This window comes from Somniosus microcephalus, chromosome 16, assembly GCF_052327205.1.
Source record: "Somniosus microcephalus isolate GS21.2 chromosome 16, FLI_Smic_1.0, whole genome shotgun sequence".
Lineage (NCBI taxonomy): Eukaryota > Metazoa > Chordata > Chondrichthyes > Squaliformes > Somniosidae > Somniosus > Somniosus microcephalus.
The window spans coordinates 94,915,378-94,935,894 of record NC_141002.1 but is presented as its reverse complement, the minus strand read 5'-3'; the positions used below and the strand labels follow the sequence as shown (position 1 = coordinate 94,935,894).

General features: G+C 42.6%; 1 protein-coding gene and 1 long non-coding RNA gene across 12 annotated transcripts in view; one reads left to right on the top strand and one right to left on the bottom strand.

Moving 5' to 3' along the window:
* The window catches only part of LOC147106401 (uncharacterized), a 101,340-nt gene that overhangs the window by 3,660 nt on the left and 77,163 nt on the right, over positions 1-20,517 (bottom strand). The gene's annotated exons all lie outside the window — the stretch shown is intronic.
* Positions 1-20,517, top strand: part of atp2b1a (ATPase plasma membrane Ca2+ transporting 1a) — a 112,033-nt gene that overhangs the window by 61,046 nt on the left and 30,470 nt on the right. For all 10 annotated transcript variants that reach the window (XM_086009470.1, XM_086009467.1, XM_086009466.1 and 7 more), the window contains exons 5-12: positions 858-983; positions 8,395-8,508; positions 12,008-12,046; positions 13,904-14,062; positions 15,116-15,330; positions 15,996-16,238; positions 16,647-16,888; positions 18,397-18,631. In XM_086009470.1, coding sequence (XP_085865596.1) covers positions 858-983; positions 8,395-8,508; positions 12,008-12,046; positions 13,904-14,062; positions 15,116-15,330; positions 15,996-16,238; positions 16,647-16,888; positions 18,397-18,631 — 1,373 coding nt within the window. The remainder of the gene's footprint in view (positions 1-857; positions 984-8,394; positions 8,509-12,007; positions 12,047-13,903; positions 14,063-15,115; positions 15,331-15,995; positions 16,239-16,646; positions 16,889-18,396; positions 18,632-20,517) is intronic.

Here is a 20,517-nt window from a genome sequence, read left to right as displayed (position 1 = left end):
TATTTGTATGTGGAGATTGGATGAATGAACACCTTGGATTATTTACCTTTTTTGGTGTAATCATCATTACAAAAGCTCCTTCCTGATTTGCCCTTCAGTCTTGCAGCTAGTTTAGATTTTTTGTGCTCTGGGGCGATTAGCTGTAGCAAAAATTGTGGCCCTGACTGGTGCTTTAACTACAACACGGGGGGGTGGGGGGGCGCATATAACTTGACTGCTTACGACAATATTTTCTTAGAATACTGACGCAAATGATTTTCCTCTGCAGGGTGACAGCAAATCTTTGTTGAAGTTATCTATCAAAGAATGAGGAAAATATGATAAATAATTGAACTACAGGAACATAAGAATTAGGAGCAGGAGTAGGCCATACGGTCCCTCGAGCCTGCTCCGCTGTTCAATAAGATCATGGCTGGTCTTCGATGTCAACTCCACTTTCCTGCCTGATCCCCACATCCCTTGATCCCCCTAGAGTCCAAAAATCTATCGATCTCTGCCTTGAATATACTCAATGATTCAGCATTCGCAGCCCTTTAGGGCAGAAGATTCACAGCCCTCTGAGTGAAGAAATTCCTCATCTCAGTCTTAAATGGCTGACTTCTTATCCTGAGTCTATGCCGCCTAGTTCGAGACACTCTAGCAAGGGGCAACAACCTCTCGGCATCTATCCTGCCAATCCCCCTCAGTCTTTTATGTTTCAATGAGATCACCTCTCATTCTTCTAAACTCTAGTATAGGCCCAAACTAATCTATCTCTCATAATTCCAGGAGCTAGTTTAACATGACTTGCTGAATTATGCTTCATGGCAGATGGCTAAGTGTCTTAAAATAGACGTTTGTGGCTTCCTGATTTTTAGGTGACCTCCTACCTGCTGATGGTGTGCTTATTCATGGAAATGATCTAAAGATCGATGAAAGTTCGCTGACTGGGGAGTCTGACCATGTGAAGAAGCGCTTAGACAGAGACCCGCTGCTGTTGTCTGGTAAGATGATCTAGCACAAGTGGAATAAAATCAACTCTCGTTAGTATGGTAGGCACCAAAGGTTGAAACTAGCCAACTCATTCTCCAGTCTGAAATGTGAAGAGTTAAGTCGGAATCTGTCTACAGAACTGCTTTCTGAAGGAAAGGAGAAGGCTGAGTGATCTCTGAATCTCAGCCAGGTGAAGCAAAGTTGGGGGAGAGCAGTGAACCTAGGAAGAGATGGGCACTGATAATGGGAGTATGGTGTCATAGCTTTGACAAAAACTTGTTTTCAGCCAGGTAAGGTTGGGTATTAAACCATGCTGGCTCTAAAAAAAAAATATTAAAAAAAATAAAATAATTGGTGGTTGACATTGTTAATTAAGGAAACAATTCCAGCATTAAATAGATACGATTATTGAAGGTGGTGATCGGGCATCTCTCTGGATTTAGTTGAGAAATAAGTGCTTGGACATTGGGTATTTTATAGACTGCCAAATAGTAATGGAGAATGAGAAGTTTGCAGAAGTAACAGGGTTGTAATGTCAGGATCGCTACACAAAGGTTGCCTGGCAATAATGGTGGCCAAAATGCATTTGTGACTGGTAGTATGTTACAATTCTAAGAAGGGAAGATGCAGCACTGAACCTGGGTAATGGGCTAGGAAAGGTGGGGCTTAGTGATATAAGTTTCATGGTCAGATTAGATTTTGGGGGGGGGGGGGGGGGTGGAAAGAGTAAAAAAGAGGGGTTGTATTGGGGAAAAAAGCAAGTGGAACTAGTCAGGACCTATTGGATGGAAACGTTGGCAGCTAAATCAGGAGACCAACGATGTGGAAATACTTTTTTTTTTTAATTCATTGATGGGCTGTGGGCGTCGCTGGCTAGGCCTGCATTTAGTGCCCATCCCTAATTGCCCTTGAGAAGATGGTGGTGAGCCGCCGCCTTGAACCGCTGCAGTCCATATGGTGTAGGTACACCCACAATGCTGTTAGGAAGGGAGTTCCAGGATTTTGGCCCAGTGACAGTGAAGGAACGGCAATACAGGTCCAAGTCAGGATGGTGTGTGGCTTGGAGGGGAACTTGTAGGTGGTGATGTTCCCATGTGTCTGCTGCCCTTGTCCTTCTAAGTGGTAGAGGTCGCGGGTTTGGAAGGTGCTGTTGAAGGAGCTTTGGCGAGTTGCTGCAGTGCATCTTGTAGATGGTACACACTGCAGCCACAGTGCGCCGGTGGTGGAGGGAGTGACTGTTGAAGGTGGTGGATGGAGTGCCAATCAAGCGGGCTGCTTTATCCTGAATGGTGTCGAGCTTCTTGAGTGTTGTTGGAGCTGCACTCATCCAGGCAAGTGGAGAGTATTCCATCACACTCCTGACTTGTGCCTTGTAGATGGTGGAAAGGCTTTGGGGAGTCAGGAGGTGAGACACTTGCCGCAGAATTCCCAGCCTCTGGCCTGCTCTTGTAGCCACAGTATTTATATGGCTGGTCCAGTTCAGTTTCTGATCAATGGTAACCCCCAGGATGTTGGTAGTGGGGGATTCAGTGATGGTGATGCCATTGAATGTCAAGGGGAGATGGTTAGAGTCTCGCTTGTTGGAGATGGTCATTGCCTGGCACTTGTGTGGTGCGAATGTTACTTGCCACTTGTCAGCCCAAGTCTGAATGTTGTCCAGGTCTTGCTGCATATGGACACGGACTGCGTCAGTATCTGACGAGTAATACGAAAAGATGTCTTGAAGCCAGAGTTTCCTGGATGACTTAAGTGTTTAGGTCAAAACTGAAGTGCAAGAAGAAGCATTGTGTGAAATTCAAGCGAGTAATATGGAAAAACAGCAGGAGAAATGTATAAACTGCAGAAAAGAAGCAAAAAAAATTAGAAGAGCCGAGTATGAAAAACACAGCCAACATAAAAGCTATTGGAAGATTGCAGAATATTGTGTCAAATTGTTGGGATGTTCTAATTTCTTCAGATACGTTCTGGGCTTTTGTGGATATATACTGGTATTAATTTGCAAATGTGGTGATCAGTTCTAAAGCGACAGTATTTAATTTTCCAGTGTCTGTAGATATGACCGTGCCCATAGATGGGCACAGTTTTTTGTCAAACTTCCTAATTTAGTTCATTCCCCATCTCTTAATATTGGTTATATGATTATTCCCTCCCCCTCTCTTCCTCTGCATCCCCTCCCAGCTGTTCACAGAAGTGCCCCTTGTTGCACCAGTTCACGGAGGAGTTTGTTGCTCCTGAGCTGCTTCCCTTCCATGAGTATCAACTCTGCTGCAGGTTGTGGGCAGAAATTCTCCACCTTGTAAAACTGCTGCCGGAATTCCAGCCAGCAGCTCACGGCAGAGTTGGATTCCCCAACACAGCAGAAGTGAGGAGTGAATACCTGCAGCAAGGGGCGAATTGGGGCAAGGCCGAAGACTTGCTTTTTTTGGGAGACGGGTAGAAAAAGCAAGTACTGTACAAGAAACTTTGTGATATCTGGCACTGACGGGACCGAGCTGTTGCTGATCTATCAAAACTGCCGGACATACAAAGTTCATGTTGAAGCATACGGAGGTTTTCATCTCCGTATCTGACAACAAACACTGTTGCTTAGCAACAGCTTCTAAACAGTCGGCTGCAGCTGCAAGCGTCTCTAGCTGAAGCTGTTGCTATAGCTACAGACCTTGCAGTGCCTGACTTTGGTGGGGGGGGGGGGGAAGCAACGAGAACTAAAAAAAAACTTATAGAAAACGGCTCCTGATTTTTGCCGTTAGATCGAGTATTCCGGTCATATAACCTCCGGATAAAGCAAAGTTTCCTGTACTCCAATTTTGCAGTGGTCTTGGTAATAGCAAAGGCTTTTACAAAACCTACCATTTTCCGAAAGGATGCTGATAGTCAACTTGTGGATGATGAAGCAGGCAATCTTCCTTTTAGAAAATAAAGGAAAGGCAGAGGTACTTCAATATTTCGCCTCCATTTATAGAGCAGGGTGAAGTACCAGAGGAGAGGGGGAGGATTACTAATTACATTACAAGGAAACACTTGAGGGTTAATGGTACTTCATGCTGTCCTCCCAGGCTTCATTGATCTACACTACACAATAGAGGCAGTTTAGTGATGAAATAGCAGAGATACTAATTTTCCAAAATTCCTTGAAAACAGGAATTTTACCAAAGGACTGGAAGGTGACGAACATTCCACCCCTGTTCAAAAAAAGGAGAAAGGGATAAGCCAGGTAATTATAGACCAGTTAGCCTCATCAACAGTAAGAAAACGTAATAAGGGATGACATTGAACACAGAAAGGTATGGGCTAATCAGAGGCAGTCAATACAGATTTGTAAAGGACAGTCATGCTTGATAAATACAAGAAAATTGTGGCATGTATAGACAGATTACACTGGATGTGATCTATTTGGACTTTCATGAAGAGTAGGGCCCATGATATTTGAATGTTGGCTGAAGGATAGAAAGCAAATAGGAGCAAATGGATGTTTCTCAGGTTGACACCGTATAACTAGTAGTGCACTCCAACATACAGCTAGTAGGATGCCCCAGGGATTTGTGCTGGGATCTCGAGTTCCTTTGTATACATACATTTATTTGGACAGGAGCATAGAAAGGCTACTCGCAATTTGCTGTCGACACCATAAAGGAGACCTGGCAAACTAAGGAAGGATGCAGATAATTGAAAGGAAAATTTGAGGGCACCAAAGATTCATGCTTTCGTGAAAGAATTCTGCTCATCCTCTTAAGATGGGTGGAGGACTTAGTGGTTAGACTGACTAGATTCCTTCAACTTCATATGACTTGTCACAGGGCAAAGAACAACTGTAGTGGAGCAGTCAGGTGGCCTAGCTCCAGTTAACTTGCCTTTGATCAAGCTGAGGTTTGGGAAAAGTGATGACACTCCTGCAGGTAGATGTCAGGAAGGGCCTGATTCCCCTGCACACCCAATAGAAATGTAGCTGAGCGCTAACTGATATATCTAACCACTTCATTTCCCTTTCTACCCACATCCTCTTGTATCCCACAACCACCTCCATCCACCTACGATAAAACCACTCGCCCAGCTCCTCATCTAACCCATTCGACCACCCATGACATTTCTGCCACCTTCTAATCTGTTCCCTTACCCTATCTTTGCCCTTGTTCTCACTAAGTCCCCCTGGCATTTCCCCAGTACAGTGCCCATTTTTGTGCTCGAGTCAGAGGGCTGTGAACTGGAACATACACGGCACCTATCTACTCGTGTAATTCATAACCAGATTTGGCTCGACTGTGTCCACAATCAAAACCGTCATCTGGTGAACAAGGACAACTCTAGGCCCATCCCTTTCATGACTAACTGCCTCCTCACCCCTCACCCCAAATGCTAAGTGCAACAAAAGCCTCCTGGAATGTTTTATCTCTCTGATTTGCGCAGCTGCCTCTACCAATTCCTCCCTTCCTCTTCTCTCTGCCTTCTGTCCTCTGCTCTTGACCTTCCCCTACCCACTCCAGCCTTGATCCCCATCATTTTGCAGTTTCTCTGCCAACACCCTCTCCATGCTCATCGCATCCATGTGACCTACTTCCTCCATCACTCAACTTCCCCTTCTGGCAGCATGTCTCTTTGCTGAGGTGCCATGCCGCTTCCATTCAAGCGCCTTGTCATTAACCTTAAAAAGAAACACGCCACCTTTGATCCATCTATGCTCTCCAACATCCACCACATCTCTAACCTGCCTTTCCTTTCTAAGCTCCAAGAGTCTCGCTGCCTCTGAATTCCAGTTCCATCTGAATCCCTCCAGTCCAACTTCCATCCTCCTTGCAGCACTGAAATGGCTCTGGCTAAAATCCTGAATGGCATCCTTTTATAACTGACCATGCTGTGTCAGCCCTTATCCTCATCTCTGGTATAATGTTTCATATGGTTAACCACACCATCTTTCTCGATCACGTTTTGGTTGTCCAATGACCTTCCTTTGTGTGGTTAATCTCCTGCCTAGCCAGTGTACCTCTGTAATGGCTTCTCTAGCACCTGCAGTGTCACCTCCGAGTTTCCTAAGCTTTGGGCCTCTTCTTGTCCTCAAATGTGCTGCTCTTGCGTCATCTACAGGCACAAGGTCAGCTTCCGTATCGCCACTTCGCTTGACCCCTCGGCCACTTCTGTGCTTTAGATTGCCTGTCCAACATTAAGTGGATGAGTGACCACTTCAACTGAATAGTGGGAAGAATTAAGTTGTTTCTTGGCCCTTGATAGAAACTCCACTCCTTGCCACTGACTCAACCTCCCTCCCTGACCCCACACTCAGAGCCCTCTGCCTTGTTGCTTCTCCATTTAAAAAAAAAACTTAACAATCCCATCTTTTTGATCAATCTTTCACTCACTTAGTCCTAATCTCTCACTCCATGGCTTCGTGTCAGCTCGCCTATCAACTTCCATTGTGAAGTGCATTGGGTGCTTTCTACATTGAAGGTGCTATATAAATGCCAATGTGCTGTTCTGGAGTGAATTGTTGAAATAACTGTAGGAAGACTGCAGATAATTGGATTTCTCTTGATGCTATGTTTCATGACTTCCTTTTGGCCGAGGGAATTTAAACTGCGTAGGGCGCAGGTATTCATTAAGTGAGCAGTAATTCACAAGCATAGTTTAAGGTCTAGTGTGATGCAGACTTACTGGTGTATCTACAGGTCTGCACATGTTCAAGAAAATGAAAATCCACTGGCCATATAAATTATTTACATTTTTCTGTTGCATCTTTGAGAGAGAGAGAATTCATATCTTGGACATTAAGTTGCAATTGCTGCCAAGTGAGAGTGCAGGTCGATAAAGCAATTAAAAAGGCAAACGGCATCTTCAATATTATAAATAGGAGTATAGAATCCAAGAGTAAAAGAAAAATGTTGGTTAAGCCACAGCACTGTGGGGGAATTGGGCTCCCTATTATAGAAAGGATATTGAAGCCATAGCTTAAAGTGTAGATTTACTAATGTTGGGATACTGTAGAGACTTGAAATATTGGGACTATTTCCACCGGCGCAGAGAAGGCTGGGATATTTAAGGTTTTTAAAATTGTAGAGTTTTGATATTGAACAGGGAAAGCCAATTTCCTTGTCGGGAGTTGGTGAGGTGCCGTCAATTTAAAATGCTGAGTGGAGAGATTAGGAGAAATGTCTTTTTACAGTGGGTTGCTGGAGCATGGAATGCTTTGCCACCAAGTGGTTAAGGTAGAGGTGATTGCATTTTGAAGGGGACAATGGATAAACGTTAGAAGCAGATGATGATGCAGGGGTATGGGGATAACACCGGGCAGTGAGATTAGTCTTGGATTGCTCCAGCCAAGAGCCAGCACAAACACGATGGGCCAAGTGGTCACCGCCTGTTCTGTAAACTTCTATATGGATTTGGAGGTGCTTTCTACATAAGTCGTGTGCAAAAATAACCCAGCAAGGGGTTCTGTTTTGCACTTCAGAACTGAATCCATCCTTGGTGTAAGTACATGAGAATATCAAAGGTGAGAAAACTGCTTTCAACCCATTGATGGCCATCCATTTGGTGCTCCATCTCACCCAGTCTAGCATCCAGTTAGACTTTGAACAACCCAAGTGTCTTTCCTCCACTAGAGTATTAGATTGGTAGATTATTCCAAATGTTTATAACCTTTTGAGCAAAGGTATTTTTAGATCTGTTCTAAAAATACTTTACATTTATATAAATGTATTGCTTTTTGTCCCACTGGACTGTTATCTTGAATTAAACATCTGGGTTCGCTTAGCTATTTAATACTTTATATTGCTCCTTGAGGTCACACCTTGACCTTTTCTCTAGACTGTAGACCTTGAATGTCTCTAATCTTGTATCTTCTTCCTTTTACCCTTATTTGTTCATGTTGCTGTTCTGTTTTCCCTATAATGCATGCATGTTCTTTTTGAAGTGTGACTAGAAGTCTATGCAGTACTTGCCAAGTGTGGTCTGACCAGTGCATTCTAATGTCTCCTCACCACTTGCAGACTTCTACACCATGGCATGTAGGAATTCTTCGATGCTAAAGTAGCCCAACTTTCCAAGTGCTCTTTAAAATGTGGCTGCACACTAGATGTCCACTGTCATTGCAAAGTCCCTTTCAAAGTTTACTAATTCTATTCCGTTGATTGTGTACTGTTCCTTTTTTTTTCTCGCAATATGCTTGCTTTGCCTTTGTCGGCATTAAAGTTTGGTTTCATTTGTCTGCTCATTACGTAACTGGTCTGAATTATTCTGTCGTACAGGAACTGCATCCTGCACGCGAGTCTATAAAACTGCTGGGTTCTCCATCCAGGTTCTTGTGTATACAAGCATGGACCCCCTAAGTTCATGCTCAACAACTGTTTAGTGTACAGTAATGAAATAGCCATCCTATGAAGCAATTTTTTGCGTTTGCAGTGATGGCCAGCTCTAACTGGGGTCTACTTTCAGGTACCCATGTAATGGAAGGTTCTGGAAGAATGTTGGTCACAGCTGTTGGTGTAAACTCTCAAACTGGAATCATCTTCACCTTGCTGGGGTCCGGAGAGGGAGAAGAGAAGAAAAGTAAGCATGTGGCTAAATGGTTCCCAGAACCTCTAATTGGACAACAGTTTGAGATGGTACAGGAAACTTTTTTTTATCCGGCACCGATGGGACCGGCGTGGTGCCGGTTTATCAAGTCCGGATTACAGAGGTATAGTAAAAGGTACAAGAGCCCCGTACACGGCCACAGATCCAGGCGTCCCTGTTGCATGGCAACAGGTGCAGGAACCCCGGTTACACGGCCACAGATCCAGGAACGGCCACTAATATGAAGTAAAACCTCACCTGAACCTACTCCTGAATTTTGCCGGTTGAGATTTCTGGTTATTTAGGTGCCGGTAAATCGAGAGTTTCCTGTACCTTGAAATGACTGCAGTATTTTAGGTTAACAACAAGTAACTTATGACGTGAGCACATAATCCAGTCTTGCCCTTCAGTGCAGTCCCATCTTTTGAACGAGACGTTAAACTGAGGCCCCGGGTTGTGAAAGGTGCTTTCTAAATACAACTTTCCTTTCCTTGATGACTTTCTAAGTGCCGATGGAGTTCTGCTTTTAATCTTGGAACTCCAAATACTTATCCTGCCAACCAGGATTCTGTGTTGTGGCTATCCTTCACATATTAGGAGTAAGGTCATGTAATTGCAGTAATTTTTTTGTTGGTTGGCTGAGTGATGCACTTTAAGCATACTTACAAAATAATTAAAAATCCCACTAAATAAATTGGCCAAATATTGTTTACCATTTAAAAATGTTTTTTTCTAATGACCATGACCTTTTATGGCAGTCAAGCCTGTGATGCTTTAGTCAAGGGTATGTTCGGTGACCTGTGAAATGGGGAGTGTAGCAGGATGGTTTGAGTTGTAAAACAAGCTACCAAAAAATCCACACGAGTTTCTGTTTGAGAGGACATACTCCTTTTAGGGTGCATAAATGCTGGTTAAGAGCCCAGGAGTATGCTTGTGGGTATTGCTGGACTTCAATCAATGTCGGCGCGTGCTGGTAAGCTTGCCAATATTCATCCCTCAACCAACACTTAAAAACTTAACACATGATCTGGTCATTACATCATTGCTGTTTGCTGTGTGCAAATTGGCTGCAGCGTTTCCTACATTACAACAGTAACGGCACTTCAAAAGTACTACATTGGCTGTAAAGCACTAGAGAGGTCCTGGAGTTGTGAAAAGGTATTATATAAATGCAAGTCTTTCACTGCTAACCCAGCTAAGACTGCCCTTCCCGCTAAGACATTGCAGGGTTGTTTGCGACTAAATTTGGAAGAATCCTACTCTCACGCAACCCCCCCCCCCCCCCCCCAAAAAATTCCCTGTGATGAGTCTACTCCTTGATGATTGACTCATTGAATCATTAACAGCACTATGGACAGTCAGGAATACTTCCTTTCAAAACATTTGTCCAGACTAGAGTCCTAATCTGCAACCTTTTATCTTGACATTAGTGAAGAAAGGAAATAAATATTTGCATTCATATAGCACTTTAACACACCAAAAGTATTTGTTATTTGCAGTGAAGTGATTATTTTGTAGTCAAATGAGGTAACCGTTCTACATCGGCAACATCTGTCAAATGGCAGTCAGATGAACGACCAGTTAATCTGATTGTTGATTGAGCGAGGCGTGTCGGCCACCAGACGGTGAGACTCTACTCCTCTGGGTAGTACTACAGGACCTTTGCATCCACCTGCACACAGCTGGCACCTTTGTTTTGATTTTGTATGAAGGATGACACTCCTGATGCAGCACTCCCAGAGTACTGCACTAAAATGTCAGTCTTGTGGCATTTGAACCCACAACTTACTGAGGCAGAAGTGCTCCCAGCTGGACCAAGCTAACACATGCTCTAAGGTGACAGATGTTAATGCTGAAGAATAGAGCACTTTCCATATCTTGCACCAAATGGCAGCACCTCACTCTCAACGGTCAGGTATAGCACAATTTAGATGCAGAATAAAGATCCCTCTGCTCCAGCGACATGTCTTGGCTCGAACCTCAAACTAGCTGTCAGTGTGACGTTTTTCCACTTCCTACACCAGCTGCTTTGTGGCCGAAGATTGTCAAATTGGGAGTAGTTGCACTTAGCAGACTATTCATTTGATGTTTTTAGTGTTCTGGGTCAACGCCCTTTAGTGCTCTGGATCTATGCCTGCTTGGAACTGGATTGAGGCTGTTCAGACTTGCTCACGTAGCCAGTATTACAGCTAACAGACTTGGCATACCTTTATCCAATCTTTCTGGGCTGAATTTGAACCCCACTCCCAGAGAGGGAAGGCTAATGTCTAATCAGTCACTGAATTCTTGCAAGAGCCTTTCTTTAGCAAGCACATAACTAGCAATAGGCTCCTGCTGAAGCACTTTCATGTGTTGTGCTTTTAATATCTAGGATGCCACCCTGAATGGGAATGGCTGTAATAGCAATAGCTAATGTCCAGCCTGCAAAATACAGTGGCCTAGAATTTCCTCAATATTTACACACATTTATGCCAATCTTGCCGACAGGAACTTGAGGGTGAGTCTAAAAAAATTTCAGTGCACTGGACTGAGCACATTGGTTAAGTATAATGCAGGTCTCTGAGAATTTTTTTTAATGGAAAGAATTGGCATCAAACTTCTGAAATCTGAAGAGTTTGGGCTGTGCTGCTCCCATATATACAGGTGTAAAGCCATGCCAGCGTATTACTAGCGTAATGCAGGAAACTCTCATAAGCGCGCCTCGCATGGGGTGGAGCTATGTAGATGAAGGTATCTACCAAGCAGCTCGGATGACTTGTAATAGCTGAGTTCTGAGTTTTTCATTCTAGCACAGATTGCTTTCTACCAACTACACTTGAGATCAAGAAGCCATTGTCCAAACCTGGCATCATACACCTTTGGAAGGATACCAGGCTTGCTCCCCTACAGGTGTCTTTTTGGGTCCTTTTTTGAGCAGGTCCGGTCAGGAGCCAGTTTTCATCAGGCTTTTTGCCCCTTTGTAATTGGGCTCGCTACTGATGCTAGTTGGTGGTCCCTGATTTAAACAGGCTGTTGTTCACCAACTAAAACTCCTGTTTAGCATTGCTAGGGTCTGTGAAGGTGATTCAGTGCTGTCCACCATCTGGAAAGTTGATTGGTTCAGATCTATTTTGGCTCCAGAATACCCTGCAAGCAGTGGGTAGCCACTCGGCACTCTTGTTATCAAGCTGTGCAGTTTGAGCTGGTTTAAACTTTTATGTAAGCTTTTATACTAACATACTATTAATCATTCAGCCTTATCTCTCTCTCGATTTTTGTTACTGGACCTAGTAAATGTTAAGATTTTAAATACTTTCAAAATGGATGGGCAATCCGCCTCAAATAGAACGTGTGAATCCTTTTGCAAGGAGAGCACTTAAACCTCTGGTACTTGGAGGAATAATGGCAAATGCTCAGTAAATGCAAGAGTCAATTCCCATTACACTATTAAATGACTCATGGTGTATGTAAACATATAAATTGAGTTAATTGCTTTACTGCTCTTTTCTTTCAGATAAAAAGCAAGATGGAGTTGTAGAAAATCGAAACAAAGGTAAACATTAAACACTTTAAGCAGCCTTGGCATGATCTACGGTTCTGTTTACTTAGCCTTCAGAACCTTTTAAAATGCACCTGGAAACAATAGCAGAGCTATGTTTTGTTTATAAACTAATGTGGAATGTTCTAGTTATAAAAGTTACCGGGGTAAACTGTCCATGTGGAGAAAGGGGACAGAAAGCTGGACCCTGGCATTTAAGAAAAATGCTGTCTTTGGTAGTTCAAATGTTAGTTAAATTGGGCAATTGAAATATAGCTGGAAAATTTCAGCCGTCAAATAAGAATTTTTGCCTTGGCAGCCCTGCCACAGTAACCACCACCCCCCCCCCCCCCCCCATTTTAAATTGGGCACTCCCACAAGATGAATTTGCCCAGAATATTCCCAGATAGGCCTTCCCTCATTCCGAATTATAACCTTGACATAGTTCCAAATTGAGTTCTTGACCTAGTTCCTCATATGTTAATGACTGCACCATTGAAGCCTCATTGAACAAGGATGCTTACACTTGTCACTTAGGAAAACTGTTACGAGGATTAGTTTCAGTTTGCAGTTAGTGATTTGCAAGCCTTAGTTGTAGATCTGCCCTATTTGATCAGATATTTAGCTAAAGCTATCCTTGGAATATGCTTGTGCCTACACGGTTGTTTGCCAGTTTCATTTAAACTAGTAAATTACTTTTACCCTTTTAATTTAGAGCAGAGGTAGACCGTAGATTACAAGGAAAGATTATAAGTGGGATTAATTGGATAGCTCTTTCAAAAGAGTTGGCACAGGCACAAGGGGCTGAATGGCAATGGTAAGATTCTATGATGGTTTGAATTGGGTAATCCCAGAGATTGGGGTAATTTGTGCAGTACCAGCACTTTTTGCATTAACTTAATTGCATTTGTAATCATACCTGGTCAAGATTGCTAGGCAGTCTTGTATCAACAGAAACCACAACAATTTGGGTTTCATAATCATTCATTCTCGAGCCCCTCAATCTCTCTAGCGTCAATATTTTTTTTAATGGTACTTTTCCCAACAGTTTAAAGTACCTGCCGTGGCCAAATAATTGTTCCAATGTCACTATCTGGGTGATTAGATCCTTTTGATTCCTTACATGAAGGAATGCTTCTTAGTGAACATGTAGCCCAATAACATGCCGCACTAATTTGAAAAGTTCTGGTTAGGGATCAAAGGTTTTTTTGTTGCGGTTGTATGACTTCAGTCGTGGAATCCTAGAAACTTACAGCACAGAGACCATTCGGCCCATTGTACCTGTGCTGGCTCTTTGAAAGAGCCGTCGTGCTCAGTTCCCCCCCCCCCCCTGCTTTTTGTCTGTAACCCTGTGAGTTCCTCATCCTCAAGTACCCGTCCAACTCCCTTTTCAATATTGTTGATGGAATTGGCTTCCTCCACCTTTTCAGGTAGTGTTCCAGATCCTGACAACTGAGTGGGTAAAAAAAATTCTCCTCATCTCCCCTCTAGATCTTTTGCCAATTAGTTTAAATCTCTGGCTATTGACCTACACGCCTGAGGGAATAGTTTTTCTCTTATCTACTCTATCAAAACCTCTCATCTTGAAAACCTCTTAACCTTCCAAGGAGAACAGTCCTAACTTTTCCAACCTCTTGTAACTAAAGTCCCTCACCCCTGGTAACATCCTGGTAAACCTCCCCTGTAGCCTTTCTAAGACACTTTATTTGCTGCCACCCCTTTCCCCCCCCCCCCCCCCCTCAAGAATTGACAACTTAAGCGATCCGTAAAATAGCTTTCTGTGGCTAGCCACTAACTAGAATTCCAGACCCTCTTAGTCTGGCGCATCAGAGTGTGCTTTCAAATTATGACAATTCTGCTTGCATTTTTCAGCTAAAGCTCAAGATGGGGCAGCTATGGAAATGCAGCCATTGAAAAGCGATGAAGCTGCTGAAGACGGATGTGAGAAAAAGAAGTCAAACATCCCCAAAAAAGAGAAGTCTGTCCTCCAAGGAAAGCTCACCAAATTGGCAGTTCAAATTGGTAAAGCAGGTATGAAAATAAATCATTTTCCATGAAGACAAAAATTGGTCCATAATCCAGATTTATGATTTGGATTTTTGTACAGACTTGTGTGGATGTGATGCTTCAGTACTTGTTCTAGCCTGTTGCATGCTATTGATTTAAGGTGTCTGTGAAATATGTACACGAACATTTTGGAAAAAACTTCTTTTGATTTTTTAATTAACTTCTTATGCTGAACATACCTAGTAGTTTTTAATCTGAGTGGAATTGGGAGTTCAACTATGAACAACAAATCTAGATAAAATAATTGGTTATGGCAAAACTCTTTAAAATATCCTAGCACCTGAACCAACCCATTAGTTTTGAATTCCTTGGCATTATTTCTTGTTAAATGGCCTGTTTTGTTTGTGTTTCCTTACCACGGTGATTGTGTAGCCCATGTGTCTGTCTGTTCAACTGCGCAAGCACTGACCAGTATGTGACCATTTGAAAAGGCTGCAAAGACTGTGACCAGCTTCAGTAATTCTCTAGATCCAGCTTGGACCCTGACACCATCCTCTCCCAGCCCTCCATGGTGTGCAGAATACAGCAACTCAGTTAACTTGCAGCCCTGTACTATTCCACACTCCCATAATAAATGGGGACAGGTCAGCTGTGTGTAAATCTCAATGTGCTAAAACTGGAGACTTTTCCAGCGCGCTAGTCCCGCTCCCCGAGGACCTATTCAGCATCCTCCTCTAAAGCATTTGCAAATTTCTGCTTGAGTGTTAATTTTGCATCTAGTCTTAAGGTGCAGTTTTGGCAAATAGTTACACGTGTCCTTCCTTACTTTGATAAAACTATTGAACACTACTGTAAGTTTTGCTGTGATTCTAATTGTAAGTAATTCATATACTCATTTGTTTCTGACTCGCCAGATATAAGCTATTGTCTGTTCAGTACCTTGGGTACCATTTTTACACACAATTCAAGAGGTTATAAAGAGTGCTATGTAATGTATGGGTGTAGTATTTTGCATTCCATCAAGTGTTGCCTCTGATTTCTACATTGTAAAGCTGTTGATCTATTTTTCTTCCATAGGATTGGTGATGTCTGCTGTTACAGTTATCATTCTTGTTCTGTACTTTGTGATTAATACATTTTGGGTCCAGCAACTCCCTTGGTTGGCTGAGTGTGCACCCATTTACATCCAGTATTTAGTTAAATTCTTCATCATTGGTGTTACTGTCCTGGTTGTGGCAGTGCCAGAGGGTCTTCCACTTGCAGTTACAATCTCGTTGGCTTATTCTGTCAAGGTAAGCTTTAATAAAAACACCTAACTGAAACCTTAGCCCTCGTATACCTTTTTTACCTTGCTGAATTTAAACTTTCATGTGTCGCTAAGCGCGGTTTTCCTCCTCTTGCCCTCCCTGTCCTTAATGCCGTGATTCTTATTTGTATATTCCGTATGCAGCAGCTGGCGTCCAGTAGTTGGTCTAATGTCTGTCTGTCAGTCTCGTGTGATTCTACACCAGGAATGACTGACTACTTGACTGACCAAGGATATAGCAGCCAAGCCCAATTTCTGTTCTAACCTAACATCAATGTGCATTTGCTTCTAGTCGGGTCATTGCATTGTGATCAGATCTGATCAGCGCTTTGATGCCAAGTCATTGTGGAATTTGAGTAAAACCTTGTCTTCCTGCCAGTCAAATCTGATTGCATCTTGTGTGTTGGAACATTCAGTTTGGGCAAGCTTAGAATCAACTGCATTTTGATATCTTGGGAATTGCAGCTTTGTTTCCCATTGGTGATGCAATCAGTGCCAGGAAATGGATTAAAATCCCAGCACAATTATGGGCAGTGTAAATTACTCCCTTGGAAAATTGTTCTGTCAAAAACTAGCACCAGATTATGTGTCAAATAGCGTGTACGTTCCTGCGCACTGCTACTAACTGCCACAAATCTTTCCAAACGGCAGAAAATGATGAAAGATAACAACTTGGTCAGACATCTGGATGCCTGTGAAACAATGGGGAATGCAACAGCTATATGTTCGGACAAAACTGGTACCCTCACAATGAACAGAATGACTGTGGTGCAAGCATATTGCGGTGGCGAGTTCTACAAAGTGATTCCAGATCCAGAGACTCTTCCTGAGAATGTTTTGGACAAACTTGTTGTAGGAATAGCTGTAAACTCTGCTTACACTACCAAGATACTGGTATGTTGGGATTCTTGTACATTTTTTTAATGCTGAATAATTGATATTTTACACTTCGAGTCATAAAGGCTCTTGCATAGGGGCATGCAATGTATTGCATATATTCTGAGGATTTTGTATTTGGGTTTTAAATTGTTTCACTATACTTTGGACAACTGGAGCTAGAGAGAATATTAGTTGAGTAAATTAAAAGGCAGTAATCCAGTTGAGGGTGCAAATGCCCCAACCCCAGAGCGAACCTTGAATGGCTTAGAAATTTAAATTGCATTCTGTGTTGACTGTCTTAAATGCATATCCTGTTTTTAAATTTTTCTGTTCCAACACTTAACAGGTTTTGTACTGTTTTAACTTGATTTGGATCAACTCCTGTAAGATTGAGTTACATGTATTATTGATCTAACTTCACAGCCTCCCGAGAAAGAAGGTGGCTTGCCACGTCATGTTGGCAATAAGACAGAATGTGCCTTGTTGGGATATGTGTTGCAATTGAAGAGAGACTACCAGGCAATTCGAAATGAAATTCCAGAAGAGAAACTGTTCAAAGTCTACACCTTCAACTCTGCGCGAAAATCTATGAGCACGGTTCTGAAGAACCCTAATGGTAGCTTTCAAATGTTCAGCAAGGGCGCCTCTGAGATTGTTCTTAAAAAGTAAGTATAATGTATTATAACAAGTGTGATATTAATGTTGGTGGCTTTTTCGAGCGAGCTTGAGTAGGGCAGTGATGCAGAGGATACATTAAACTGTGTTGGCCTTCCAACTAGTGACTGACCCTCGCACTAGGGCTTCCACTAGAGTTGGCTTGGAGAGGGAGATTGTTTCCATCATTGAGCCTTTCTGAAATAAAAACAGGAAAATGCTGGATATACTCAGTAGGTCAGGTAGCATCTGTGCGAAAGAGAAACAAAGTTAACGTTTCAGTTTGATGAAGGTCGCAATGTCGTGTGCACATGCACGGCGTTTCGGCTCCACCACCCATACGGTACGCGCGCGCAGAAGACCCCGTGCAAATAACCACATTGAGAGCAATTGCCATCTGAATGGAAAAAATCATTGGACGTCCTTGGATATTTTTTCTGTCACCGTGCCAATATTTTACAAACTGAAATGGCTGTACTTTTTTGTGGGGGCAAAGCCCAAGGCATCTTGCTCTGCAAACATAGAAACATAGAAGATAGGAGCAGGAGTAGGCCATTCGGCCCCTCGAGCCTGCTCCGCCATTCAATGTGATCCTGGCTGATCATCCAAACTCAGTACCCTGTTCCTGCTTTCTCCCCAGATCCCTTGATCCCTTTAGCCTTAAGAAATATATCCAACTCCTTCTTGAATATATTTAATGAATTGGCCTTCTGTGGTAGAGAATTCCACAGGTTCACCACTCTTTGGGTGAAGAAATTCCTCCTCATTTCTGTCCTAAATGGCTTACCCCTTATCCTCAGACTGTGACCCCTGGTTCTGGACTCCCCGACCATCGGGAACATCCTTCCTGCATCTAGTCTGTCCAGTCCTGTCAGAATTTTATAAGTTTCAATGAGATCCCCTCTCATTCTTCTAAACTGCAGCGAGTACAAGCCCAATCGACCCAATCTCTCCTCATACGTCATTCCTGCCATCCCAGGTATCAGCCTGGTGAATCTTCGCTGAACTCCTTCCATGGCAAGAACATCCTTCCTCAGATAAGGCGACCAAAACTGTACACAATACTCAAGGTGCAGGGAGAAGGGACCAGAAGAAAGAGAGCTAAGGGGGAAGGAAAGAGGCAAAGTTGGACAAGCTGCAGTTACCACAATAAGAAAAGTATGCAACTGTCGAGGGAGACATGCTACTGGAAGAGCATGTTTGTTCCTGAGCAATTCTACATAATCAACTATATTTATACATCATGCTCTGGTCATTTTTAAATGTATTCTCCAACTCCGCATGAGCATAGTGAGAGATTTGCTCGAGTCCTGCTGATTTATAAGATGCCATCATTTCCACACTTCACTTTCAATTAGAATGTTGTAAATCTGCAGGTCACTTGTCTGTATATTTTAAATGTCAGTATGTAAACGTATAGCTAATACACCAGTGTGTTGGATCTAAATGTGCATCTTCCAGTTGGTTCTGGTTAAGTTTTTTTTTAATAAAGTTGACCAGATATAAACTCTTTCACCAGGTGTTCTAAAATTCTAAATGCAAAGGGTGAAATCAGAGATTTGAAGCTGAGAGACCGCGAAGATTTATTAAAGAAAGTAATAGAACCAATGGCATCTGATGGACTGCGTACCATCTGCTTAGCATTCAGAGAATTTGAAGTTAATTCTGATGTGGAGTGGGATAATGAAAATGATGTACTTACTGACCTCACCTGTATTGCTGTAGTCGGTATTGAAGATCCCGTGAGACCAGAGGTAAGTTAACAGTATGCATTTAATAACATTGTAAAGGTGGCATTGGAGTTTCTGCTGAATGTCTCTTTTGAGCCCTTATCCTATCCTACATTGGGGCTGTATCTATATGTGCTCTCTGGAAAGAGGTTCCATTTACATAGTGCCTTGTGCCTTATTTCAAAATCTGAAAGCCGTCTGCCTAAAATAGATTAAAACTACTTGGTTGTAATATGACTTGGAGCCATTATGGTCTCTGTTGTTTGTCTTGCTTGTGTTTAACTTGAAGCCAGATGGAGGCAGGCATGATGCACCAAGTGGTGAAGTGCTGTAGCTGCTATGTGCATCAAATGAGCCATTGACCCATATTGGGTGAATTTGCATTGGGCGCAGTTGCTAAATATTTGTAACGAGCGGATTGCGAGAACGGTGAAACATGAGTGTTAGTTTTTGTCTTTTAATTCTGTAACTGAGGATTTGTAAAAGAACTTGCATTTATATAGTGCTTTTCACAACCGTAGGATGTCCCAAACGCTTGCCAATTAATTAATTTTGGAAGTATAGCCACTGTGATGTACATAAATGTCTGTCAGCCAGCTTGCACACAGCAACCTTTTAAGCATTTTTTGGCTGCTTCTCTGCTTTCCAGTTGGTTATTATTCACCTTGCTCACCGGTGATATGGTACAAAACCTCCCTCAACTTTCAGTCTTCTCTCTAGTCATGTTGCAATATGTATATAGATTAGAGAACTACAATGGAATTTTAGAGTTTCATTTTGAGAATTCACCACAAATCTGTTAGTCAGTATTTATTTTGTTCTCTAAAATTGTTCCTGGATGTGTGTGGCTCTAGGTGCCTGAGGTAATTGAAGGCTTCTAAATTTCAATCAGTTTCAGATGTTGGTGAGCAAATTCATTTTGAAGGGCACGTCCTGTTTTTTGCAGGGCAATGTACAAAAAATTGAGTGCAAGATCTGTAGGAAATAATTAATTATTTCTCGGATATCCCTGCTTTTAAATTCAGAGCAGCTATAGATGCATAGTCTAATAGTTGCAGTAACTCGATTAGTCTAATTTTGCATTTGTTCCCTCAAAATATTTGCTGTTGCGCTATCCCGTTGATGTGCAATTGAATGTATTTATCAGAGTTCTGAAAGAAGTGCAGATTTTGGATCGGTACGCCACGTTAAAATTGGTGATTGACACTGTTACAGGACCAGAAATCAGTGAATCAATGCAAACATTAAATGCCTTTCAAAAATTTAATTCCATTTAACAGGAAACTTTACGGCCAGCGCTATGTCTGCAAGATTATTTTTGCATTAGCTAAATAAATTGACAAAGCTTAGTACAAAGGTCTTTGAAGGGAAATCGATCTTGGCGCGATAAATCAGGCTGCTGCCAAGTCACCAGGGCTGTTCTGGCTCTGTCGCCGATCAAAGCCGCATTAATCCTGCAAATTGGACATCGCCATTGATTTTATAGGGGGTCCGCTCTATGATTGTGGAGTTGTTGCTGTTTCGGTGAGGTTCGTGGCGGAGAGGGGTCACAGGAAATTTTGCCATGGAGTAAGTAATAGCCTGAGTCATTCGTGCCATATTACCCTGGAAATAGTAATGGTGTGCGCCGTAGAATGGCGCCAGTTTGCTACACATTCTCTCCCTATTTCTCCAGTTGGAAGAATTTGATGAGTGCCCTCAATTTAAAATCCTCAGTGATGACGGGGTCAGGAGAATTTTTTCAACACAGCTGGTTGAAGCATGGAATGCTCTGCCTCACTGGGTGTGACTGCGGCAGAGACCATTGCTACTTTTAACCAAAATTGGATAAATACTTGAAGCAGAGAAAGATAACGGGCATGGGTAGAGAGAGCAGGGCAGTGGGCTTAGTTTTGGATTGTACGAGGAAG